Raw genomic sequence first — 21,231 nt, 5'->3', positions numbered from 1 at the left:
TTTTTACAAGTAAAAAAGTTCACTTTAACTTCCTTTATATATTGAAGTCATGATGTTTTCTAGAATGAGTGTCATTCCTGGATACATCACAGCACTGCCTAACATGTCAAATAAATTTTTGCTATAGGGCTACAAACTTCAAATTCAGTTCTGAGAGTGGGAGCCATTACAAGATGACTTTAAGTTTCCACAATATGTTGGCCATTTTTTTTAATATTGAGAAAAAAAGACAGGGGGACAAAAAAAGAAAGGTTTGAAAAAAAAGTACTTACACAGTGTAACTTATTCAATGTATGAGTGCAGCTTGTTACGCTGTGTGTCAAAGGATTTCTGTTGTGTGCATACACAACATATGTGCTATAACATTGATTGATTGATAGATAGATAGATAGATTGATTGATTGATTGATTGATGGATAGATTGATTGATGGATAGATTGATGGATGGATGGATGTTTACATCAAACAACACCCACTGCTCCCTTCCCCCTCCCATATGTAGCCTACACGTTGACCGGAATGAAGATTTAAAGAAACCCCTACATAGGTCAAAATTAAACCCATACATTTAAAGATTAGACTTATACCAAGAAAATGTACCTAATAATAAGAGTAGAAACCTATGTACAATTTTAAAACACCTGTCAAATTAGAGCTTTACAAATTAGTGTAGACAAAGTGTTCATAATACAGCCCAAGGGCATGCATGTGTGTGTCCAAGCAGAATGTAAACACACACTAAAACTTCCTGTGTGAAGGCCAAACTGAGAGGAGATTTAGAGTAAGGGAGGGAAGTAGGGAGACAGAGTGAATAGTGAGAGAGAGTGTGTTACTAAAAATGATGTTAACAGGGAGAGAAAAAGAAGAAGAGAAGAAGAAAGACACTTTGAAAGGAGTACGATGTACGACAATAGAGGGAAGCAGAAAGATCTGAGGATGTTTGAGAAATCTTTGGGGAAAAAAAACAACACAACACACTGAGTAACTTCAGACAGGCCGACTAAGTGACAGAAATGACAGGGATGCTTCCTGATTCCCAGATCTGGAGATGTGTGTTGAGTTCCACAGTCATTGGAGAATCTAAAAGGGACACACTGCTGACACGCTGGTAGAAGAAAGGAAACTTTCGCTGAAATACTGAAGCGCGCAGAACAGAAAAGTGACTTGCTCAAGTGGATATTCAAGGATGATACAGAAGTGCACAGCGCACTAAAAGTTGAAGCCTTGGAAAAGACCGAGTTTAATCTATTTGGACACTGACCAAGGATCTTTGGATTTGGACAGACAAGAAAATTGAACCTCAACAGTCACTGGTCTGACTTTACTTCAGTAAGTCTAATGTTTTTTCTTTTCCCCTAGAGTGTAGTTTCTATTTGCAGTGCATAAACTGTGCTGTGATTCAACGATTTGCTTTTAAAAGATACTGTAGTAATAGGTAATAAAAGACAGCAAAAAAACCCCAAACTTAACCAAAATGTATTAAACTTTGTAAAAGTCAACTCAGGAAGTTTGTAAATGTTTATTTAACTGATTGGAAAAAGAACAGAAATCCTAATTAATGAGATTGAGCAAACATTTGATCATCAACGGCAAACAAAGAAGAGGGTTAAAAGAAACTACAACCATGCATCTCAGAGCATGTTTGTAGCTGCATGAAATATCCCTGTGAATCTCGATTACAAGTAGGAGGAACTATCATCAAGGTTGGTATCACAGTAGCAACAAAATGTTCATTTCTCCTTGCGGGTCTTTAATCTTTGAAGCTATAATTTGAAGCAGGACAGCGTGAGATCTGTATTCCAATATCCCATCCTGTCTGTTTCATTCTATCTTAGGCACGCACACGCGCGCAATTGCACACACTCACACACGCACCCATTGGCTCTACCACCCAAACAGGGCTCCCACGCTGCTGGAATTTATTTGGACAGTGTTATTTGTGATCAGCCTCTGGGCCCTCTGCTCTCCCTTCTGTATCACTTTACAGTCATTACATCAGCTCACTCTTTGATGTTGGAAGAGGAAGAGCAACAATGGAGAAAGCTGCAGTGATGCATTAAAATTATATCTCATTATCTGTTCAGACTCAAACCTGAGACTACATCACGTTTATTTCAGTATCATATCTATTTTCAATTGTTGGCTCCAAAGACAGATGTCCAAAACTTCTTTTGAGCTTTTTAATGGCATAATTCATTTATGAAAATATTATATTCTATATTATCATACATTTATTTTTTACTTTTTAAATGCCAAGACCAAACAATTTATGTTAACATTTAATTTTTACTCATTTGGGGTTTTATTGTATTAGCTATAGGCTACCGGATTTTGTTGGATATTGCTAGCCAAAATGTATCAACTGATTGATGATTTATTACTCTATTCAACACAGCATGCAACACAGGCTCAAATATGTATTTTATCTTTCTTAGCGTTACAGCAGGAATGTGGCCTTTGATAAACAAGAGTCAAAAACCAAGCCATCAGCTTTGTAAGACTGTACTGGAGTATTGAACTAGATGCTACACAATGGGTTTAGCCAGTTAGCATGCTTACATATCATGACCCAGTATTGAACAAGAACATATGCCAAAGTGGGTTGTTGGTCATAAATCAGAATGTTGAATGGGAACTTTGGCCTGATAATGCCACGAGAGTAGAGTAAGGCCTAGTCTACCTGTGCACAGGCACAGATTAAAACCATGACTTTGTAATGACCAGAGGGCCCCAGAACCGAAGGTCGACCACAAGGACTGTGTGAGGCTTTAGTAACCACTACACCACTGGCCTGCCTTACAGTGTTTTCTTGTCATGGCTTATGTACTCTCCATACATATTGGCAATACAAAATGAATAAGGTGCTTTAGGTGTTAATGTAGCCATTGCTTGTTTGGTGTATGGTCTTTCCTTCACATAATTGCTATTCAAACGTGTGGTTCAACTCAAACACAAGAAAAAACACCATACACAAACTGGGATGAAAGTCAGAACACTCCAATTCCACACAGAAAGGCCCTGCTGGGATTTGAACCCTGATACTTCCTGCTGTGAGGCGGCACTCTGACGCATCTTTTAGAGAGAGAGAGCCAAAGCATAGGGAAAGGCCCTGCTGGGATTTGAACCCTGATACTTCCTGCTGTGATGCGGCACTCTGACGCATCTTTTAGAGAGAGAGAGCCAAAACATAGGGAAAGGCCCTGCTTGGAATTTGAACCCTGAACCAGCTTGCTTTGTGACAAAAGTGCAAGCCACCACGCTTACATGTGGACCTGCAGGGCTTTCGTAGTGAATTGACTTTCAAGGACATAATGGGGCAATGAGAAAAATATATATACATTTAAACTATAAAGCACTTTTCAGGACCTTAACACCGCTGTACATTGGTTCAAAAATAAGCAGCATACACTTCAGCGGGAGGAAGCTTAACAAATTCAAGCTACACAGGGAAGTCCACATCTGCCAATTGAACCAAGAACTTGGTTTTGAGAAACTTAATTTCCACAGGCTGAAATAGTTAGATACGTCGAGGCTCCAAAGACCAGCTTTGAAATTCCATTATTTAAGAAGACATAAAATTCAATTCCAATTTCTGAACAGGTGGAGTAAGCGGTTTAACACACTGTTTCCTCAGAGCGATGATCATTACACTGGTTAACCCTGTTAATGATGATGAACTAGCTTTAGGAAGCTGAACAATATCAGGGGGATGTTATTGTGAAAACATCCATTTATTTCCTTCAGTGGTCCTAGTTTGCAGTAGCTGGACCGTTCTTTATAAAGATGAATCACATTATTCAAGCCTCACCCTCAACTGAGCAGCATGTTATTCTTGTTGGCCTTTCTTCAGTAGCTGGATGATTACTTTTGCTGCAATAGTTCACTTATGAGACTAGACAAAACAATATGCTGGGCTTCTTAGACCCTTCTGTGTGGGACTAACATGAGCTATTGAACAGCATTTGTCATGGGAGAAGACAGTAGTATGCTAACCTCAAGGGGGGCCTTATGGGGTTACATACACTTCCTTTTTTATGAAATAAATATTTCACCCTTGTGTTATTGGAGAGTCATAATATTTTGACAAGATCTCTCTTGTATTTGACTCTACCAATGGGGCTTTGGGGTTTACTTTTTATTAATTCACTTTGTCACTTGCCAAGGTTTGTCTTCTGATCGATTTGGTGGGTTTAAAAATAAAATGGTGCAGTGAAATCAGCCAAACAAAAAACAGGAACACACAAAAAAACTAAGTCAGCTAAGGAGTACCAATATTTTTTAAGAGATGAAACTACAGTCACAATCAGGCTGAAGTATCAGGCTTTCTATCTCTTCACTACATCCCCCATTTGAATGCTTTCATAATTACATGTGTCCTTCATGGACCCTAAAGGCTCTGTCTTAATGCGGCCATTGACTGCTCAATGATCTGCGTCAGCTGACAAGGAAACTCTAAAAATGAAAAGCATCCAGCTATACTTACATTATATTTCATAGAGATATTCAGTATATAGTATGTTGTAGTCAGTGACTGCCCTCTGATATCTGTAATATTCACACCTTAGATTATAGTTTATATTTGCACATTTCCCTCCTCATAGATGAAAACACCATATGGAAAGGGTTACACTTGTAATAGCTCAGAACTGCAGGATTTTGAGGTTTTTTTTTTTGAGTTGCAAAAAAAAAACCCCCAACGACAAAAAACCTACTGAAGATGACAAGCTGTGTTATGATACAGAGACATCTGTTACAGCTTCTTGTTCTACTACGGAGTATTCTCCATCTTTATCAGCTGCTGTAGATAGTGATCATGCAGACTGAAGCTTGTTTGTCATCTTTATCTACTAAGCAGTTCCTTTTTGGAACATCGATCATGCTTCATAAAGGATTGAGGTTGAAATTGTCTGCGCTGAACCTAAAAAACTAATGAAGGACAAAATGACTGCTATGATGACATTTCACAAAACGTACATTGAAAATACCAGTGATAGAACTGTCACCCTGTCTGCACCCATCCTCATAGATGTCCCAGTTTACAACCGTGCTTAATTTTAATTACGAGTAGACTTCTCCGGAAGTCACTATAAACAAACAGGCCACATAGTCAGGATTGTTTTTCTTTGTGGTTTTTTTTCACAAGATTTATTTATGGGCTTTTTGCCTTGATTTGATAGGACAGTGGATAGAGTAGGAAATCAGGGAGAGAGAGTTGGGAATGATGTGCGGGAAAGGAGCCACAGGTCGGACTTGAACCTGGGCCCCCGGCTTGAAGGACTTTTGCCTTCGTACATGGGGTGTGACCTACCATCTGCGCCTCCCCCAGGATTTTTCTTCTGAGTCAAATATAAAATCTTGGCAAGTAAAGATGATGTTTTCTCTGTGTTAAAAAAAACTGCATTGATATCTAAATGGTTTAAATCCTCAATAAAAATTGCTTGGAATAATTATACCGGAGTGCCTCATGGAAGATTGATGGGGCATAAATAAATGTTTATAAAAACAAATATATAGGCTAAATAAAAAGTCTTAATATAGACGATATTGGTTTGACTTGGTTAGTTTGGCCATGCCAACAGCAACATCAACACTGAGGACACACTGAATGTTTGTGTGTGAAAGGGGCTGTGAGGTTATTATTTAGGTCATGGACAGACTTGACTAACTGTAGGCCAGACGTATAATGAAAAGTCACATTTTGAGTAGATTTAAAAACAGAAAAGGCTGCCAACTAATGTGGATTATGTTTGAATTTAGGTTTGTATCTTACCAGGGCACTTTATGTTATCCCTTGGTGTGCATTTGGTTTACTTTATTCCCACAGTCTCCAACTGCCAGTTCCGATTGCCTCCCTGTATGTTGTCTGTTGCATGCTGGGATATCTGCAGTAACAGTTTGAGATGGAAATGAACAGGGCAAAAAGGCAACTTTTTCTCATACACAAACTTCAGTGTTATTTGCGGTGACCACCCAACCATATAATGTGTTTTTGTTCCACAGTTTCTGCACCAACTCTAGATCATCATCATCGTCATCATCATCGTCATAACCATCTTCAACATTCACAATATCACATTATGATGAACTTCAACAGCACCGAGCCCTGGCTTTTCATCAATACATCATCTCCCATCATGCCTGTAATAGCCGGTCCTGCTAACAGAAGTGGCATGGAGGCATATCTTCAAAGACTGGCTCATTTAGACGAGGGGCTCTACAACGACTTTTACGGCCTTTGGATTACACTCATGGTCATAAACTCTCTCATATTCTTGGTGAGCACTTTAGCAGATATTGTTATAGTTTTTATGTGAATCTCAAAACGTATTCAGACCATTGAAGTCTGAGTAAGCCTTCTAATTCTCCTTTACTCTTTCTTAGGTTGGCATGGTGCTCAACACAGTCGCACTCTATGTTTTCTGTTTCTGCACGAGGCAGAAGACCACATCAGTGATCTACACCATCAACTTAGCAGTGACGGATCTCTTGGTGAATCTCTCTCTGCCCACTCGGATCCTGCTTTACTACAGTGGAGGAGCTTGTCTCACCTGCTCCTACCTGCACATCTTCAGCTACTTTGTCAACATGTACTGCAGCATATTGTTTCTCACCTGCATATGTGTCGACCGATACCTTGCCATCGTGCAGGTGGGTTTGGTCTGTTTAAACCCTCCCTGTACAACGTACTGTCACTCTAACTTCAAAACAAGAGGGTATTTGAACGACAAATGTTCTTCTCTTTTGTTAAGGTTGAAGCTTCTCGTCGATGGAGGAACTCCAGTGTGGCTAAATGTGTGTGTGTCTCTGTCTGGCTCTTTGCCATCGTGGTCACATATTCCTTCCTCTCCACTGCATTCCAGCACCCAGGCTGCTGCCTTTCTAAGCTCCTGTTTCTCACCATCTTTGAGTTCTTCCTGCCACTCATTATCATTGTGGTCTTCACGTTGAGGATCATGTGGGCACTGGTTGACCCTTGCCTGATGCAGCAGAGCAGGTGAAAACAGAAGTTATATCATGACATATTGTAGTCTTAATCTGCTATTCCTAACCTTATTAGATATGAAAAAATAATCAAAACTATAATATCTTGTTGATATATGTCTCTTTGTCTACTCAATGTGCAACTGGGGCTCAGTGGAATTGTAAATGGTGAATGGAATTGAGCTTGTACAGAGATTTTCTAGTATTATTACTACTCAAAGCACTTTTACACGGCAGGTCACACCTACCCGTTCCGCACATTTATGTTTACTTTACTATGTAAAGTGACCATCAGAAGTAACTAATCACATTCACACACATTCATACGCTGCCGACGAAGGAGCTGAAGCAACTTGGGTTTAAGTGTCTTGCCCAAGGACACATCGAACATGTGGCTGCAGGGGCTGTGGATCTGACCCCCAACCTTCGGGTTAAGAGACGACCGACTCTGCCAACTGAGCCACAGCCATCTTTCAATTGGAAAGTTGGCCATTCTCAGCTCTGCCTGTCCTTGGGCAAGACACTTAACCCCAAATATCTCCATAAACATGAGTGTGTGTGTGAATGAGTATGAATGACATTAGTTGACAATGATGGCCATTTTAGAGAGCTTTCTCTGCTATCATGCCATATAGTGTAAAAGTGCTTTGAGTGATCAGAAGACTAGAAAAGTTCTATACTCCATTTACCATAACAAATGTTTTACATCTAAATGGCAATACCTTGTTTCAAAATTGCAGTGACACCAGAACAGCCTTATAAAACAGTGTGGGGACAGAACCGACACTCTACTAAAGACATTTGGTGCAATTCATAATCACATACACTCTTCTTCTTCTCTTCTCTTCTGTTTTTAAGGCAGCCTTTGTTTCCAGATAACTTAAATTGATCTTGATCTGGATCATGTAATGTGAAAGTATACCTCGCTCACTCCACTGCACGCACTGGTCATGAACCTGTTATATAGTGCGTTTTATCTTAGAAAGTATTTCAGAAATCCTCATTACAAGTTGAGGCAGATCTTTCCGCTGCCATTTTTGGCAACGCTCTAGGCCTGGATTTGACAGAAATAACTTTAAACATGTTGGCTTTCACTTCTTTAGTGGCTCAGCAAGTAATCTTGCTTCAGTGGAAGAATTCTGCCCCTCCTTAGCACTAGCTCTGGATCACAGACGTTGTTTCCTGTATGAATCTAGAGAAAATCATTTATATTTCCTGTGGAGCAGAGTGTGAAATGTGCAAAGTTATTTGGACCATTTGTTGCATTTTTCGAGTGTCCCACTGTAGTGACTCTGAATAGCTATTTTTTTTGTTGTGTTTATTTTTATTTCGACATCCATTTGCCTATTTTTGGGTTCCTACAAAGGACTTTTATATATTTTTATCTGTCTTCTTGGTGTCTCTTAATAATTTTAGAATGTACCTTCAGCTTCGGGGGAAGATGGAAGTGGAACAAAACATCACTGCACAATTTGCTGGGATCCCACTTGGCTACACAAAAAGACATTTTAAAGAAAGAAAAGAAAGAGAACATTAGAAATGAACAATTGAAAGGAATAAAAAATAACTCACAGTTTCAGCACTGAAAGCACTGCAGGCTTAAAGATGCTTACAGCTGATGAGATGTCAAAGTGGTGTTTTTTTTTTATTGACTTTCTACAGGGACAGGAGACGGAGGGCTGTCCAGCTGCTGACCACAGTGCTGATCATCTTCACAGTCTGCTTCACACCTTTCCACATCAGACAGGTTAGGGAGAGACATTGTTTTAAAAAGCATCATCATCATGTTTTATTTATTTGAGTTTAGTCTCTCAACCCTTAGGATGGAGATGAATTTAAGGGGTCACAAGGAAAAAGAAACTGAACAAAAAAAGGAAAGAAAGTGAACATGTTGTGTGTCATCTCATGGTTGTGTTTTTTTGTGTGTTGTAGGTGGTGGTGTATTTCTACCCTGACTTGCCACATCATGTGATAGTCTACCACCTGACAGTCACTCTCAGCAGTTTGAATAGCTGTATGGATCCTGTTGTATACTGCTTTGTTACAAATAATTTCCAGGTCAGACTCAGCAAGGTGTTCTTCACCATTCTTCCCCTTACATCAATCAATCTTTATTTGTACAGCACCAATTCATAGCAAACATTATTTTAACACACTTTACCAAAAAAATACTCCCTGTCATCTACCTGTCAACCCTTCCATCCATCCTTCCCTCCAGTCTCAAACTGTCTATCTCTCACTAATCTATTCCCTTATTGATTAATCAATTCACTGAAAAACGTACTGCCTTTTTCACCTCAGGCAACTGTGAGGAATATTTTCCGTCGTGCTGAGCCCGAGCAGACTAGTGGTGACATCATCAGCATGCAGCACAGCTCCAAGGCTTCAGGAGGGACGGCCAACGCCATCACCAAGGATGTGATTGTGATGACCAAGATTTCTTCTTCACTGCAGAGAGACAATGCGTGAAAGAACCACACTTTGTAAATCCTTTTTACACGGGGTGAAGGGAGCTGAAAGTGACGAAGAACGCACAGTTGCTCGATTTAAACAGGCTGATATTTCTGGACTCTGCAGCATGCTGACCAAAAAGGCCCTGTTCAAAGCTCCCAGGATCAACAGACAATACTGACTTTAATAATATCAGAGATAAAGAGCAACAAGTGCAAAAAAACAAGGGACTAGCTGAAGGGCTGGTTCAGCAAACTATGAGTTTAATAAATTAATTACAACATGGTCTGCAAATAAAAAGCCCTTTAACTTTTAAATAATTAGAATAATAATTAACAAAAATTACCAAATTACAGAACATCATCAGTTGCCACTGAAAAAGGAACAGTGGGCAATGAAAGCTTTGGCTTCTGTTATTCTGCAAATCGTATGAATGGCCATGGAAAAGGTGCTGGTTTTAAAAGAAAGTTAAAAATGTCGATCAACTTCCGACATTAATGCTCGTCGAATAAGAAAAAGGACAATAGTCACCATCATAAAGCATTATTTGTTTAATTAAAAAAAAACACCAACAACAAACAAACAAAAACACCTGAAAACCAAATCAGAAGATCCACTGAAAAAAACGTTTGTATTTGGAGGTAATGACCATTTTGTGCAGCAGAGGGCAACAATGCACTCCTTTTCAAAGACTAACTGTCAGAGACTTCAGAAAGTACTACAACTGCCAGAGAAATGTAGGCCTATTGGTTGACTGAAAGCAGCTGGAATATGAATGTGTGGGTTGTAATAATATTGTTTTACAATTACAAAAAAAACGTCAACGCAAAAATAAATCAGAAAGTCCTTAAGTTGGAGCGAAAATGTCTCAGTAATTGTCTTTTGCAGAAATCTGGAGGGAAAGTAAGGGATGTTCAAGGCAGTCACCTTGTTAAGCAGTGATCTGGTACTTTTGTGATTCAAGACTAATCTTTCGATCCATCGTCTTTATGTTGACAGGATCAGAAAATGGAGAATGATAAGTCAAAAATGCATAATAATGCTGTAGGCCTAATTGAACCATCTTATTCAGGGTCCTTTATGTAGACAGTTTATTATGTCTGGCAAACATAGACTGTAAATATTGGCAACATTATCTTTTGGGAATTTTGTCCGGAAAAAAAAACACTAAACCAATAACTTAAAATATTCCTTTATTTCAATCAAGAGATAAACCCCCTCTCTTTAAAACTGAGTTATGTCTAATTATTGTATACATTTCATTGTTGTTTATTTATTTTTTTATTATTATTTATCGACAAGAAATAAGTAAAGCATCGTTGCATCAACTCCCCGCCCTCCTTAGGTGAGGGAGACTGATGACGTCATTTGGGTTCTCCCATGACCACGCCTCGCTTTGTTACTGTGGAAACCAATGACACTGATGAGTGTAGTCATCCAGATGGTCAGTTAGCTGGCAAAGGTTAGCCAAAAATTGCTAACCCAAACCAAGTTTTTTTTGCTGTCGCGTTACCGATAATTTACATAATGCGGAGCCGCTTGGACCTTATCCCGGCGGGGTAAATTCCCAGGTATGTTACATTTTTCTTGTCTTAACTTCCTACAGTTAGCTGCTTGATTTATTAGCCAACAAGCCTGCTATAGTAATGTTAGCCTCAAGTCAAACCACAGTCAGTGTACAGTTAATATGAATGTGTACAGAATGTAATGTGAAGTGAAGTGAACCACCCTCACAATCCCCGTTAGAATTTTAATTATGTATCCTACTGTACAACAGGTTATGAGGTAGCCCAGGTAAGTCCGTGATACCGCTAGCATGAGAGAAACATTTCCTGGTTAATGAAGCCTCCTGACTCACACCCATCGTCGTTTCTCATTCCTTAGAGAAACATGTGGGTTTTTTTTTTACCTCAGCACGGTGAAGGTCAAGGCAAGGCAAGTTTATTTATATAGCACATTTCAACAACAAGGCAATTCAAAGTGCTTCACACAACACATGAAAAGCATCATGACAGAGGAAAGAAAAGAAACATTAAAATAGAAAATTAAAAAAAACGTTTTAAAAAATCACTGGAATTATTAATAAAATAATGTGTTCAAATAAAAATAATTCAAATGAAATTAATTGAAATAAATAAAGTAAAAATATAAAAAGAGTTAAAAGTTACAGTGCAGAGTTAACATTTAAAACCTTGTTAAAATTGTTTAATGAAAGGCAGCTGTAAACAGGTTAAAACATGTATAACAAAGTAACTACACTCAGGTACAGGTTCCTTGACCAATCTGTGAGTTATGATGACATTGAATTGCACTGAACTGCCTCCCAGTTATGAGAAGCGTTTTATAGCTTAGTTTATTTTGTCTATTCATTAACTTATATGTGACATTACCTTCATCTGAGACACTAGCCCTTTGTTAACCTGAGAAAATATAGCAGAGGGGCTTGAGTAAAGACGACAGAAAGTGGGCTTCATTGTAACCCTAATTTAAAAAAAAAAAAAGGTAATTTATAGCCATCACTTATTAATGTAGGAAAGCAGATGGGATCCAACGATTGTAACCAGCAGCAATAACACTACAATAATTCTGTAGTGAAAGTTGGTCTTTACCTCTGCCTTGTTGCTTGTCAGGCTTGTGTATTAAAGGTTGTGTTTACTGAGGTTATTGCTGCATCTTTCAGTTATTTTCATTACCTTATAATTTTTCTAGTATTTTCTTGACTGATTGATTAGTTCTCTGGACGTTAAAAAAACCTGAATATGGTGAAAAAAATGTTTGTGAGTTGCAAAGGCATCCTGAAATGTATTGTCATTTGATATATATTGTGTATACAAACTTCAGGTTATTGCTATTTTTTCTTAAACTGGGATATTTGTTTCATCTCATATAAGTTGACTGCAATGGAAGATGTTTTTGCGAGACTTCTAGTATATTCTGTGCTTGATCCCCTTCTTAAAATAAATACATATATAACAATTAACTGTATAAAAGTACTATGAAAGTACTGTATCTGTAGGAACAAAGATTCAGAAAATAATTTAAGGCAGGCAATGTTCCCACCAGAACAATGCCCCCCGTCTGCTCTTGTGTGTAGTTTAACTAACTTTTTCTAACTGCTTCAATGATTATTTTGCAGGTTGCTGCATGATTTAGTAGGTCTTTGTCAAGAGGTTTCAACATGCTTTGACCACTTGCTTAGAAGTTCAAATTCTTACACGCATGCATGCACGCAGACCTCTGCTGACTCATCAAATCCAAATCTCATCTTGCACAATCCAGATACTGCATACACAGACAAACCATAGCAAACAAACACATTTTCACACCTATTTTGCTGAAGAGCTTACTATAAACACAATCGCAGGGACCATTTCTCCCCCTGCCTCCCATACAGTACATACCTCCGGGGCTGTGCTTCGCTGTCTCTGCTTTTTCTGAATTTTGAATTTGTGCAAGCCACAGTGAGGAACACATTGCTTTACTCTGAGCTACTAAGCCATGTCACACAGTCTGGCTTGATGGTTGTTGATGGTATATATTTTTAGAGAATACATTTGGGATTGTTACTATTACTCCTTCCTCAATTATTAGCAAGTCTTTGACTTTGAACTGGGGGGGGGGGGGGTTCTGACAGGCAGAGATTCTCTCTGATCAATCTTTCTGGATATCTTTTTACACAGGGACAGATCAGGAGGAAAACCATGGACACTCCATATTCTATTCAAATGTCACAACAAGGATATTTGCCTTTACATGTAAAATAGCAGATGCTGTATATGTAATTAACACTAAAGTATATCAACCATCCAGCAATATAAATGGTTCCCCTGAAGGCAAATCAGGCTATGATGGTAGAAGAAGAGAAGGAGGCTTCAGGCCCTCCAGAGAAGAGAAAACCCCGGGAAGAAGAAGAAAGTGACAATGAGAAGGAGTTGGTAGAAGGACGAGGTGTAAGGATTCCTTTGCATCGCTGGGTTATGCACGGAGCAGTGATGTTTGGACGTGAGTTCTGCTACGCCATGGAAACTGCCCTTGTGACGCCAGTATTGCTGCAAATAGGTAAGGAGATGCATTACAGTCATGTTGTGACAGGCACAGGTTGTGATATTTTCTAGTGCTGGCCATCTTTAAACATGAGATTCAGCTGTTCTGGCAGCACTGGAATTTCCCATAAACTGAAAGTCTACAGTGGAAAGGTGAAAACTAAAAACATTGCCCTATGGTATTTCAGAGCGGCTGTTTACTAACCCTGTCATGGGTCTTAGTGATACATTCTCAGCAAAGACAATCATCGTTCCCTGCTTAATGTTAGGAAAATTGAAGACTCACAGGCTAATTAATTTACCACAGATTCAGTTGTAATCATCTTGTTATTTGCTCATTTAGTATACTTAAAAAAGCTGGTTTAACTTAGTCTTCAACAAAGTTGTGCTAAAAAGTATACCCTTAGTGTAAAAACTTTCAGTTTTGAGGAATAGGACTGTAACTGCATTAGTTCCATACTGGATCCATGGATTTCAGGTTGCTGCAGTGTAACCTGTGTAGGAGAAGCTAATGGGGGGAATGCAGTTAGATGTAAGGTTGGTCCCCATAGCAGAAAGGGAACAAAAGCATTTCTCCCTGGCTAGGTATGACAAGAATGTTAAACACAGCACATTTCAGTCTCTCTGTCACCTCTGTATTGACAATATTGCAGGAAAGATTGTGTTTCATAACTTCCAACCAAATCCCATCCAGAGACTTTCCTCTATTGCTGTCAACACAGATGCTTGACAGAAAAAAAAGAGAATCCATACACTTCTTTAATTCATTATTGCAATATTGTGTGTTAAACCTGGATGAAGCACTACTAGTTTGCACAGTTTAAACATTATCAGTGTGTTACTGTTTTTCATCACAAAAGTCACACTTGCAGTACCATTCATCTCTTGAGCGTGTGCACCCCTTTCTAAAAGCATGAGACAAGCAAAACAGAGAGCCACTTATTAAAAAGCAGCAGCAAGAGGTCAAAAAAACCACAGGTTGTTTCAGTCATGGTGTAGACCAATTTCAAAATTGAGAGTGAGCAGCAATAGGAAAGTCAGGAAGGAAGATAATGTTCCTACTGCTAGTAAGTTATGTAGTGTTTTGTTGACTTAAGGGAGAGGAAAGGCAGGAGCAGAGTAAGGCAGCGTGGGTAACATGTTGTTCCCGTGAGAACCAGCCAGCTCACCCATCCAGATTCTTTATAAGGGGTGGAAAATAAGGATATTTTGTAGCAGAATCTTTTTTTTTTTTAACAATGATTTACCCCTGAGTATCTTCCATAAATTTAACATAGATTTTGGGAAGGTCGGTAAAATTAGAAACGTAAATGGCTGTAAGAATGAGTGTTTCCTGCTTCGTGACATGCTGCAGCTTGGTTCTGTCTTATCAGATGGTCAGTAGGGGAGGTGATTTCAATCACATCATTATCTGAAATGTCTGTGTCACCCTGAAAGCTGTTGGTAAAGGAAGCTGTAGTAATTCTTTAACTGTGAATGAAAGAGCGGATACAACAAATACAAATGAAAACATTTGACATTACTAAACATCATAAGATAAAGTGTGTGGTAAGTATTTTCCCTTAGCAGACGGATAGTCTCTCAGGGGCAAAATGAACACAACAACCATCTATTAAAGATGAAACAAGGCAGGTTTTATACTCAGTGCTGCCTGATTAAATAAAAAGTGAAGTGCTCGATCTTTTTTTTCATGTCACACATGCTTAATATCTGCTTTTTGGATTGCATTTGATGTTATTTTGGGATTTATCCATCAGCAGATAAAATATACCATAAAGTAATGTGTCAGTGTTTAATCTTTGCTCTCATATGCTCCCGTCAATTAAAATTAAACTGCCATTACTTTTTCATTTGCCCTTTTTAGGTCTACCTGAGCAGTATTACAGTTTAACGTGGTTCCTCAGTCCTATCCTGGGTCTCCTTTTCACACCTGTGATTGGCTCAGCCAGTGACCGCTGTACTCTGCGATGGGGCAGAAGAAGACCATTCATTCTTGCCCTGTGTGTAGGTGTGCTGCTGGGAGTGGCGTTGTTTTTAAATGGATCATTAATTGGTAAGTTGGAGATTAAAAAGGAAATCACCAGTGAACATTTTATTTATTTATGTTTAACCAAATGTATATGTGGTGTTCTGTCAGGCCTTTCTATTGGTGACACTCCCAGCAGTCAGCCAATTGGCATTGTCCTCACTGTACTGGGTGTGGTGGTGCTGGACTTCAGTGCTGATGCATCTGAGGGACCAATCAGAGCTTACCTCCTTGATGTTGCCGATACTGAGGAGCAAGATATGGCCTTGAATATTCATGCCTTCTCTGCAGGTAAGGCAAGCACACACATAAGACATAAACCTGTATAAATTACACCTTTTCTTTGTTATTTAATAATTGACATGTGTATCTGTGTTTGCATGCTTCTCTGCAGGTCTTGGTGGAGCAGTGGGCTACATGTTGGGAGGTCTTGACTGGACTGGTACAGCTCTGGGTCAAGCATTTAAATCCCAAGAGCAGATCCTCTTCCTGTTTGCAGCCATCATCTTCATCATCTCTGTCACATTGCATATGCTTAGTATCCCTGAGCAAACATTAGCTCCATCACATCAGCTTAAAGTCACAGGAAGTGGAGAGTCTACCAGCCAAATGTCTTTCAGGCCATTTAGCCGCACACCCCCTCTATTGGATGTGATTGCTGAGGAGGATTGGTCTGCTCGAGCCCCATCTCGAGAGGACAAAGAATTAGACTCTGAGGAAGGGGAGATGGACTTTCTGGCTGTGGAGCGAGTGCGGAGTAAAAGTGATTCTGTGTTGGCAATGCCTGATGCTACAATCGAGTTGGATCCAGACCTCGACCCAGATAGACAACTTTTCCTGCCAGACTTTCTGCAAGAGACGCAGGAAGAGCTGGATGATGCTTTCAAACCATCAGACCGCAGCATTGACTCTTCATCTCCTGCTGGTGGAGCTCCGCCCATATCTGATGGGATGGTGATCTTAGATCCTGCAGATTCATCTCCAAAGCTTAAGGATTCAACAAACAGTCGTCCCTCTGTCCTTCAGATCAGTTCTGGCTCAGCAGACTCCCATCAGAAAACACAGGTGAAATTAGTTTGGTTTGGCTAAAATTACATTGCCAGGACAGAAGAATAGACAAAATATGAAATGGAACTTTCTGAGAATTACATCTATATTTTCTCTTTCTGTGTTTAGTATATAAATCTTTGTCTGTCTTCTGTCCCAGCAGGTCAAGGCTGTCAATGGAGTCAATTCAATAAAAGGCAATGGCTCCAGTAGGCTGCTGACCCGTCCCTCCAACTCCTCTGTGACATCACGGCCACACCCCCACACCTTCTACAGACAGGTATATTTGCATTTAACAATTTTTGAATTACTTTCTGTAATAGTCCCACATATTTCCTTGACATCTGAGTTTATTTTCAAATGTTAAGAACCTGTCATCAACCTTTTTTTTTTTTTCTTTCTCCAGCCCTCTTTTACTTTTTCCTACTACGGACATGTGCGATCCCAGCGCTTTCGACTGCGGCGGACACTTTTAAGTCCTCAGCCAATCACAACCTCACGCAGTCTGAATGATCTGACTGACCTCAAACGGCGTGCTGACAGGCGGGAGTTGCAGTTTTCGGCAAGCAGTCTTTCATCTGAGGGCTCCAGCATAGAGGAAGAAGGCAGGGGTACAACTGTTCGACTGCTGTGGTTATCCATGTTGAAGGTGAAACAGATCATCAGTGTCTTTAAAATGTGTGTTTTTTCATCCTCTAGTACATACTGTATGTACAGCATCACATTTACAACATTATTAGCAGGCACTCCTGCAAGCAAAACAAACCTTTTTGACAATTCCTCTTCAATATAACCTTCTATTCATGACTATCTGTGTTCTCCGCCCTTGACAGATGCCACGGCAGCTGTGGAGATTGTGTGTGTGTCACCTCCTCACATGGTTCTCCATTATTGCTGAAGCTGTCTTTTATACTGATTTCATGGGGCAAGTGATCTACCACGGGGACCCAACGGTACACTCAACTTCACACTCAACTTCAGCTGACATCATCTGCACTACATCAACACAACAATAACAGTTTATCTAGTCTGTCTTTTCAAATAAAGTGTGAGACAACTTAAAATGTATTCTCCATTTTTTCAGGCACCATCCAATTCAACAGAGCTCCAAAACTATCACAAAGGAGTACAGATGGGTTGCTGGGGACTGGTGGTCTATGCTGCTACTGCTGCTGTGTGCTCCGGTAAAATACTACTAATTGTTTGACTGTTCTTACTTACTGCTGAACAACTAAACTGGCTGCCTTCATTTACTTATGTGCTTCCCTACATTGTCTCTTATAATAATAAATGTGTCTCTTTCTCCGTCTTTCCATATCTCCTCTCAGCCATCCTTCAGAAGTACCTGGATAATTTTGATCTGAGCATCAAAGTCATTTACATTGTTGGAACTCTTGGATTCTCAATAGGTCAGTTGCCACAATTGAATGAATAGCTGAAGATAATAGGGTCAACTAAATTGTGTAAATTACTTTTTTACCTTTTACCTTAGGAACTGCTGTCATGGCGATCTTCCCTAATGTTTATGTGGCCATGATAATGATCAGTGGCATGGGCATCATCTCCATGAGTATCTCCTACTGTCCCTATGCATTGCTTGGGCAGTACCATGAAATCAAAGAGGTAAGTACACACCTACAGTAGACATGAACTCTGTCCCTACCTATCCATACACCTCAGATAGAAGCCTGTATTGTATTTTTTTATTGATCTACATTAGATCTACAACAAAAAACATTTGTTTGTTTTTCTGTGTCATTTTGCCTAAATACCTCAGGATAGGCTTTGCAATGGAAACACTTTGTTTTTATAAAAGCTCTTAAAATTTACTCACAAACACTTCTTTCTCCTCAGTACATTCACCACAGTCCAGCAAACACTAGAAGAGGTTTTGGTATCGACTGCGCTATCTTATCCTGCCAAGTGAGTATACCTACTTCTCTCTATAAAATAAAAAAAATAAAATATCCCATTAGCTCTAAACTCAAACAGTTTGAGGACGGTCCTCTGTTGTTCAGCTTAGAGCCATCACGGTTTAGTCTGTGGGCTCTTGTCTAACAATTCTGTGCTGAATAATTCAGTTTTGTTTCATGACCAGGTCTATATCAGCCAGATTTTGGTTGCATCAGCCCTCGGAGCTGTGGTAGAAGCAGTCGGCAGTGTGCGTGTCATTCCTGCAGTGGCCTCTGGGGGTTCCTTCCTGGGCTTCCTTACAGCCTGTTTCCTGGTCATTTATCCTGATGTGGAGCCCAGCAGCTCTGAGCAGGACCAGGTGGTGGTGGGTTTATCTGGAGATTCAAATGGAGACAGGACCAGTGAGCAGAGGTTGGCTCTGTTGAACCTCACAGATGGAGGTAGTTTGAAGAAGATAGAGAATCACTCTGTGGCCTGAGTATGAACATGTAAAGAAATAGTCATGAGCCGTTTTCACATATGCACTCTGGATAATATCTAGATATTTACAGGAGGACTTCTCCGGACATTCTGCCGACCTAGCCGTTCACATATGCTCCTCACAGCGGGGGACTTTCCCTGTCAAAGGGGAGGGGTCACCACATGTGGGGATTACTCCAGCTGCTTTCAAATGTAACAGCTTGTGACTTTAATAACTCTTACTTTGAAAGACAAAGAGTTGATGAAGTATCTACACAATGGGAAGATTTTCATCTTCCTGGAGAATGAAACTGACAAAAAACTCTCTTAAGACTGCTCTACTTGTATTTTGCTACCTCAACCCTTAAAGAGAGGTAAAAGTTCAGATAACTGGACTGAGAAAAGTAAGTCATTAAAGCACAAAGCTCTCAGCTGCTCTATAACTGCATATTGAACAATCGTTAATTTGTCAAATGACAATTTTTGTACTTCTATAATATCCAGTGACTGATACAGATGCAAGTATTTGTTCCAGGTTGTTTATAGAAGGCCTTGATATATGATGTTTTATAATTCCACTCTGCATTTGTTGTGCACACCAAACATTTTTCTAAATGTCATACAATTTTTTATATTCACATTTAAGATGTGTTTAAGATGTTGGATCCTGTTAAGAAACTCACTAGTGTGCAGTTAAAAGTGCAGATTTTTTGTTCATGCCTGTACTGAAACACGGAACTCTGAATGCCATACTCTCTTAATTTGCAATAATATACAGGGGACATTTGAATATAATTTAGTTAAATGATAACACAATGGTTGTTTATCATGGCCTCTGAGATATAACCTTGATTGGTTTTTGGTTTTAGTGTTATTTTTTTAAACAGGGTGGTCTTCATTTTGCTTTCTTGAGATCTATTCAAGAAATGTTTTCACCTTTACATTCCAAATAGAGTTAAATTGGTTGATATGTTCCAAATCAGTTCATGTTCATTATTGCATGTTGGGCAAAAGGATAGAAATGTGCTGATTATATCTTTAAACAACTGTAAAAACCTTGTAAAAAAAACAAAAAACGGGTCCTGTAGTATAATAATAGCTCCCATACTGCCATGTTGTTTCATCCTACCTCAGAATAACGAACACAAGAGCCAGCAGAGAGACTGTAGATGATTATTGGGACCATTGAGTAACCGGCAAAATAATGTTTTTCATGGTCTCTGACACACTTTAACATACTGGCAGCATCAGAAACCTACCACAGTGTTCACAGAGTAATAAGCTACTTGTTAACAAGAACGGGATAGTCTCCCATTCCTTTAGTAGAACAGTAACACACTTGAGTGTGGAGTAAGTGCACATTTGTCAGAGCACCTTTAAGTTAGCTAAAAACAACTATTTATTTAATCAGGACGCTCAAAAAAACTGTCATGCTGCCTTTTGAATTGTAGCAAGGAGCAAGTACTGTAATATGCAAGGCAGTGGACTGACCTATGCAAACTTGAAAATCCCTTTGTTGGGGCTTTATGACCAAATCAACCACTTGCTACTGCTTGGGGAGTAGCAAAGGAGCCTTCAGTTGCCTTTCCTCGCTCTATGTTTTTTTTTTCAGCTCAGAGGAAATAAGGCCTTAAGACATTGTGAAAACATTGCACAGATTGTTTTTCGTAGCATAACATTGTATACTTTTATGACCAGGTTGAGAGAAAGGTGCCATTTGTTTTACATTTTCACAGCCTGCTGAACAAGAAGTACAAGGGAACATCAGGATGTTGTGACATTTTTAAAGAGATAGTATTTGGAACAAATTAAAGAAAGTTTGATAATTTTTTTCACTAATTTGTATGCAAATAATGCAGAGATTATGCTTGGGTGTACCATTGTGTTCTTTGGAAATTATTCTCAGCCTTTGAAAATATGCCTCTGACAGAACTGGCATATTGAAGTTATTTTGATTTTATGCTGATGTTAAATGAAAATCACTGTTCTGGTTTGAAAGTCATGCACTGGCATGTTATTGTAGTGATCGGAGGTTCTCTTTGCTGTTTATTCAAAGAAAATCAGGTATTTTTGTACCAATTTTGAAAGAAGACAAAGAATGCACCTTCGCTCGTGTCTGTGTATTTTTGACTATCACACATGCTACATGTAATCTTTATAAGCTGTTTTCCATACATGTCCAATAAACAACAGGAAATCGACCTTCAAGTTAGATTAATAAAGGGGACAGAATTATCAGCTATGAAATAGGATTCAACTCACAACACTACATAAAGAAATGAAGGCTACTTGGACCAGTGACCAGTGATT

The 21,231-nt window shown here is 39.3% G+C and overlaps 2 protein-coding genes across 3 annotated transcripts; both read left to right on the top strand.

The window, feature by feature from the left end:
- Positions 1-800: 800 nt before the first annotated feature.
- On the top strand, positions 801-10,650 carry LOC132983966 (G-protein coupled receptor 20-like). The gene is made up of 7 exons (XM_061050544.1): positions 801-1,329; positions 6,001-6,275; positions 6,382-6,648; positions 6,750-6,994; positions 8,644-8,728; positions 8,914-9,039; positions 9,283-10,650. The coding sequence occupies exons 2-7, from the start codon at positions 6,078-6,080 to the stop codon at positions 9,448-9,450; spliced, it is 1,089 nt and encodes a 362-aa protein (XP_060906527.1). The 5' UTR covers positions 801-1,329; positions 6,001-6,077; the 3' UTR covers positions 9,451-10,650.
- A 36-nt stretch (positions 10,651-10,686) lies between these two features.
- slc45a4b (solute carrier family 45 member 4b) lies at positions 10,687-21,029 on the top strand. 2 transcript variants are annotated; one of them, XM_061050543.1, is made up of 13 exons: positions 10,687-11,003; positions 13,113-13,491; positions 15,340-15,528; positions 15,613-15,792; positions 15,896-16,566; positions 16,712-16,828; positions 16,955-17,197; positions 17,382-17,501; positions 17,633-17,732; positions 17,877-17,957; positions 18,041-18,171; positions 18,403-18,471; positions 18,647-21,029. In XM_061050543.1, exons 2-13 carry the CDS (start codon positions 13,251-13,253, stop codon positions 18,938-18,940), a joined length of 2,436 nt encoding a protein of 811 aa, XP_060906526.1. In that variant the 5' UTR covers positions 10,687-11,003; positions 13,113-13,250; the 3' UTR covers positions 18,941-21,029. The 2 variants fall into 2 exon arrangements, with proteins under 2 accessions (XP_060906526.1, XP_060906525.1); XM_061050542.1 differs by having other exon boundaries at positions 16,709-16,828.
- The last annotated feature ends 202 nt before the right edge of the window (positions 21,030-21,231 follow it).

This window comes from Labrus mixtus, chromosome 11, assembly GCF_963584025.1.
Source record: "Labrus mixtus chromosome 11, fLabMix1.1, whole genome shotgun sequence".
Classification (NCBI taxonomy): domain Eukaryota; kingdom Metazoa; phylum Chordata; class Actinopteri; order Labriformes; family Labridae; genus Labrus; species Labrus mixtus.
The sequence above is the reverse complement of the archived record's forward strand: the minus strand, read 5'-3'. Positions and strand labels throughout refer to the sequence as shown.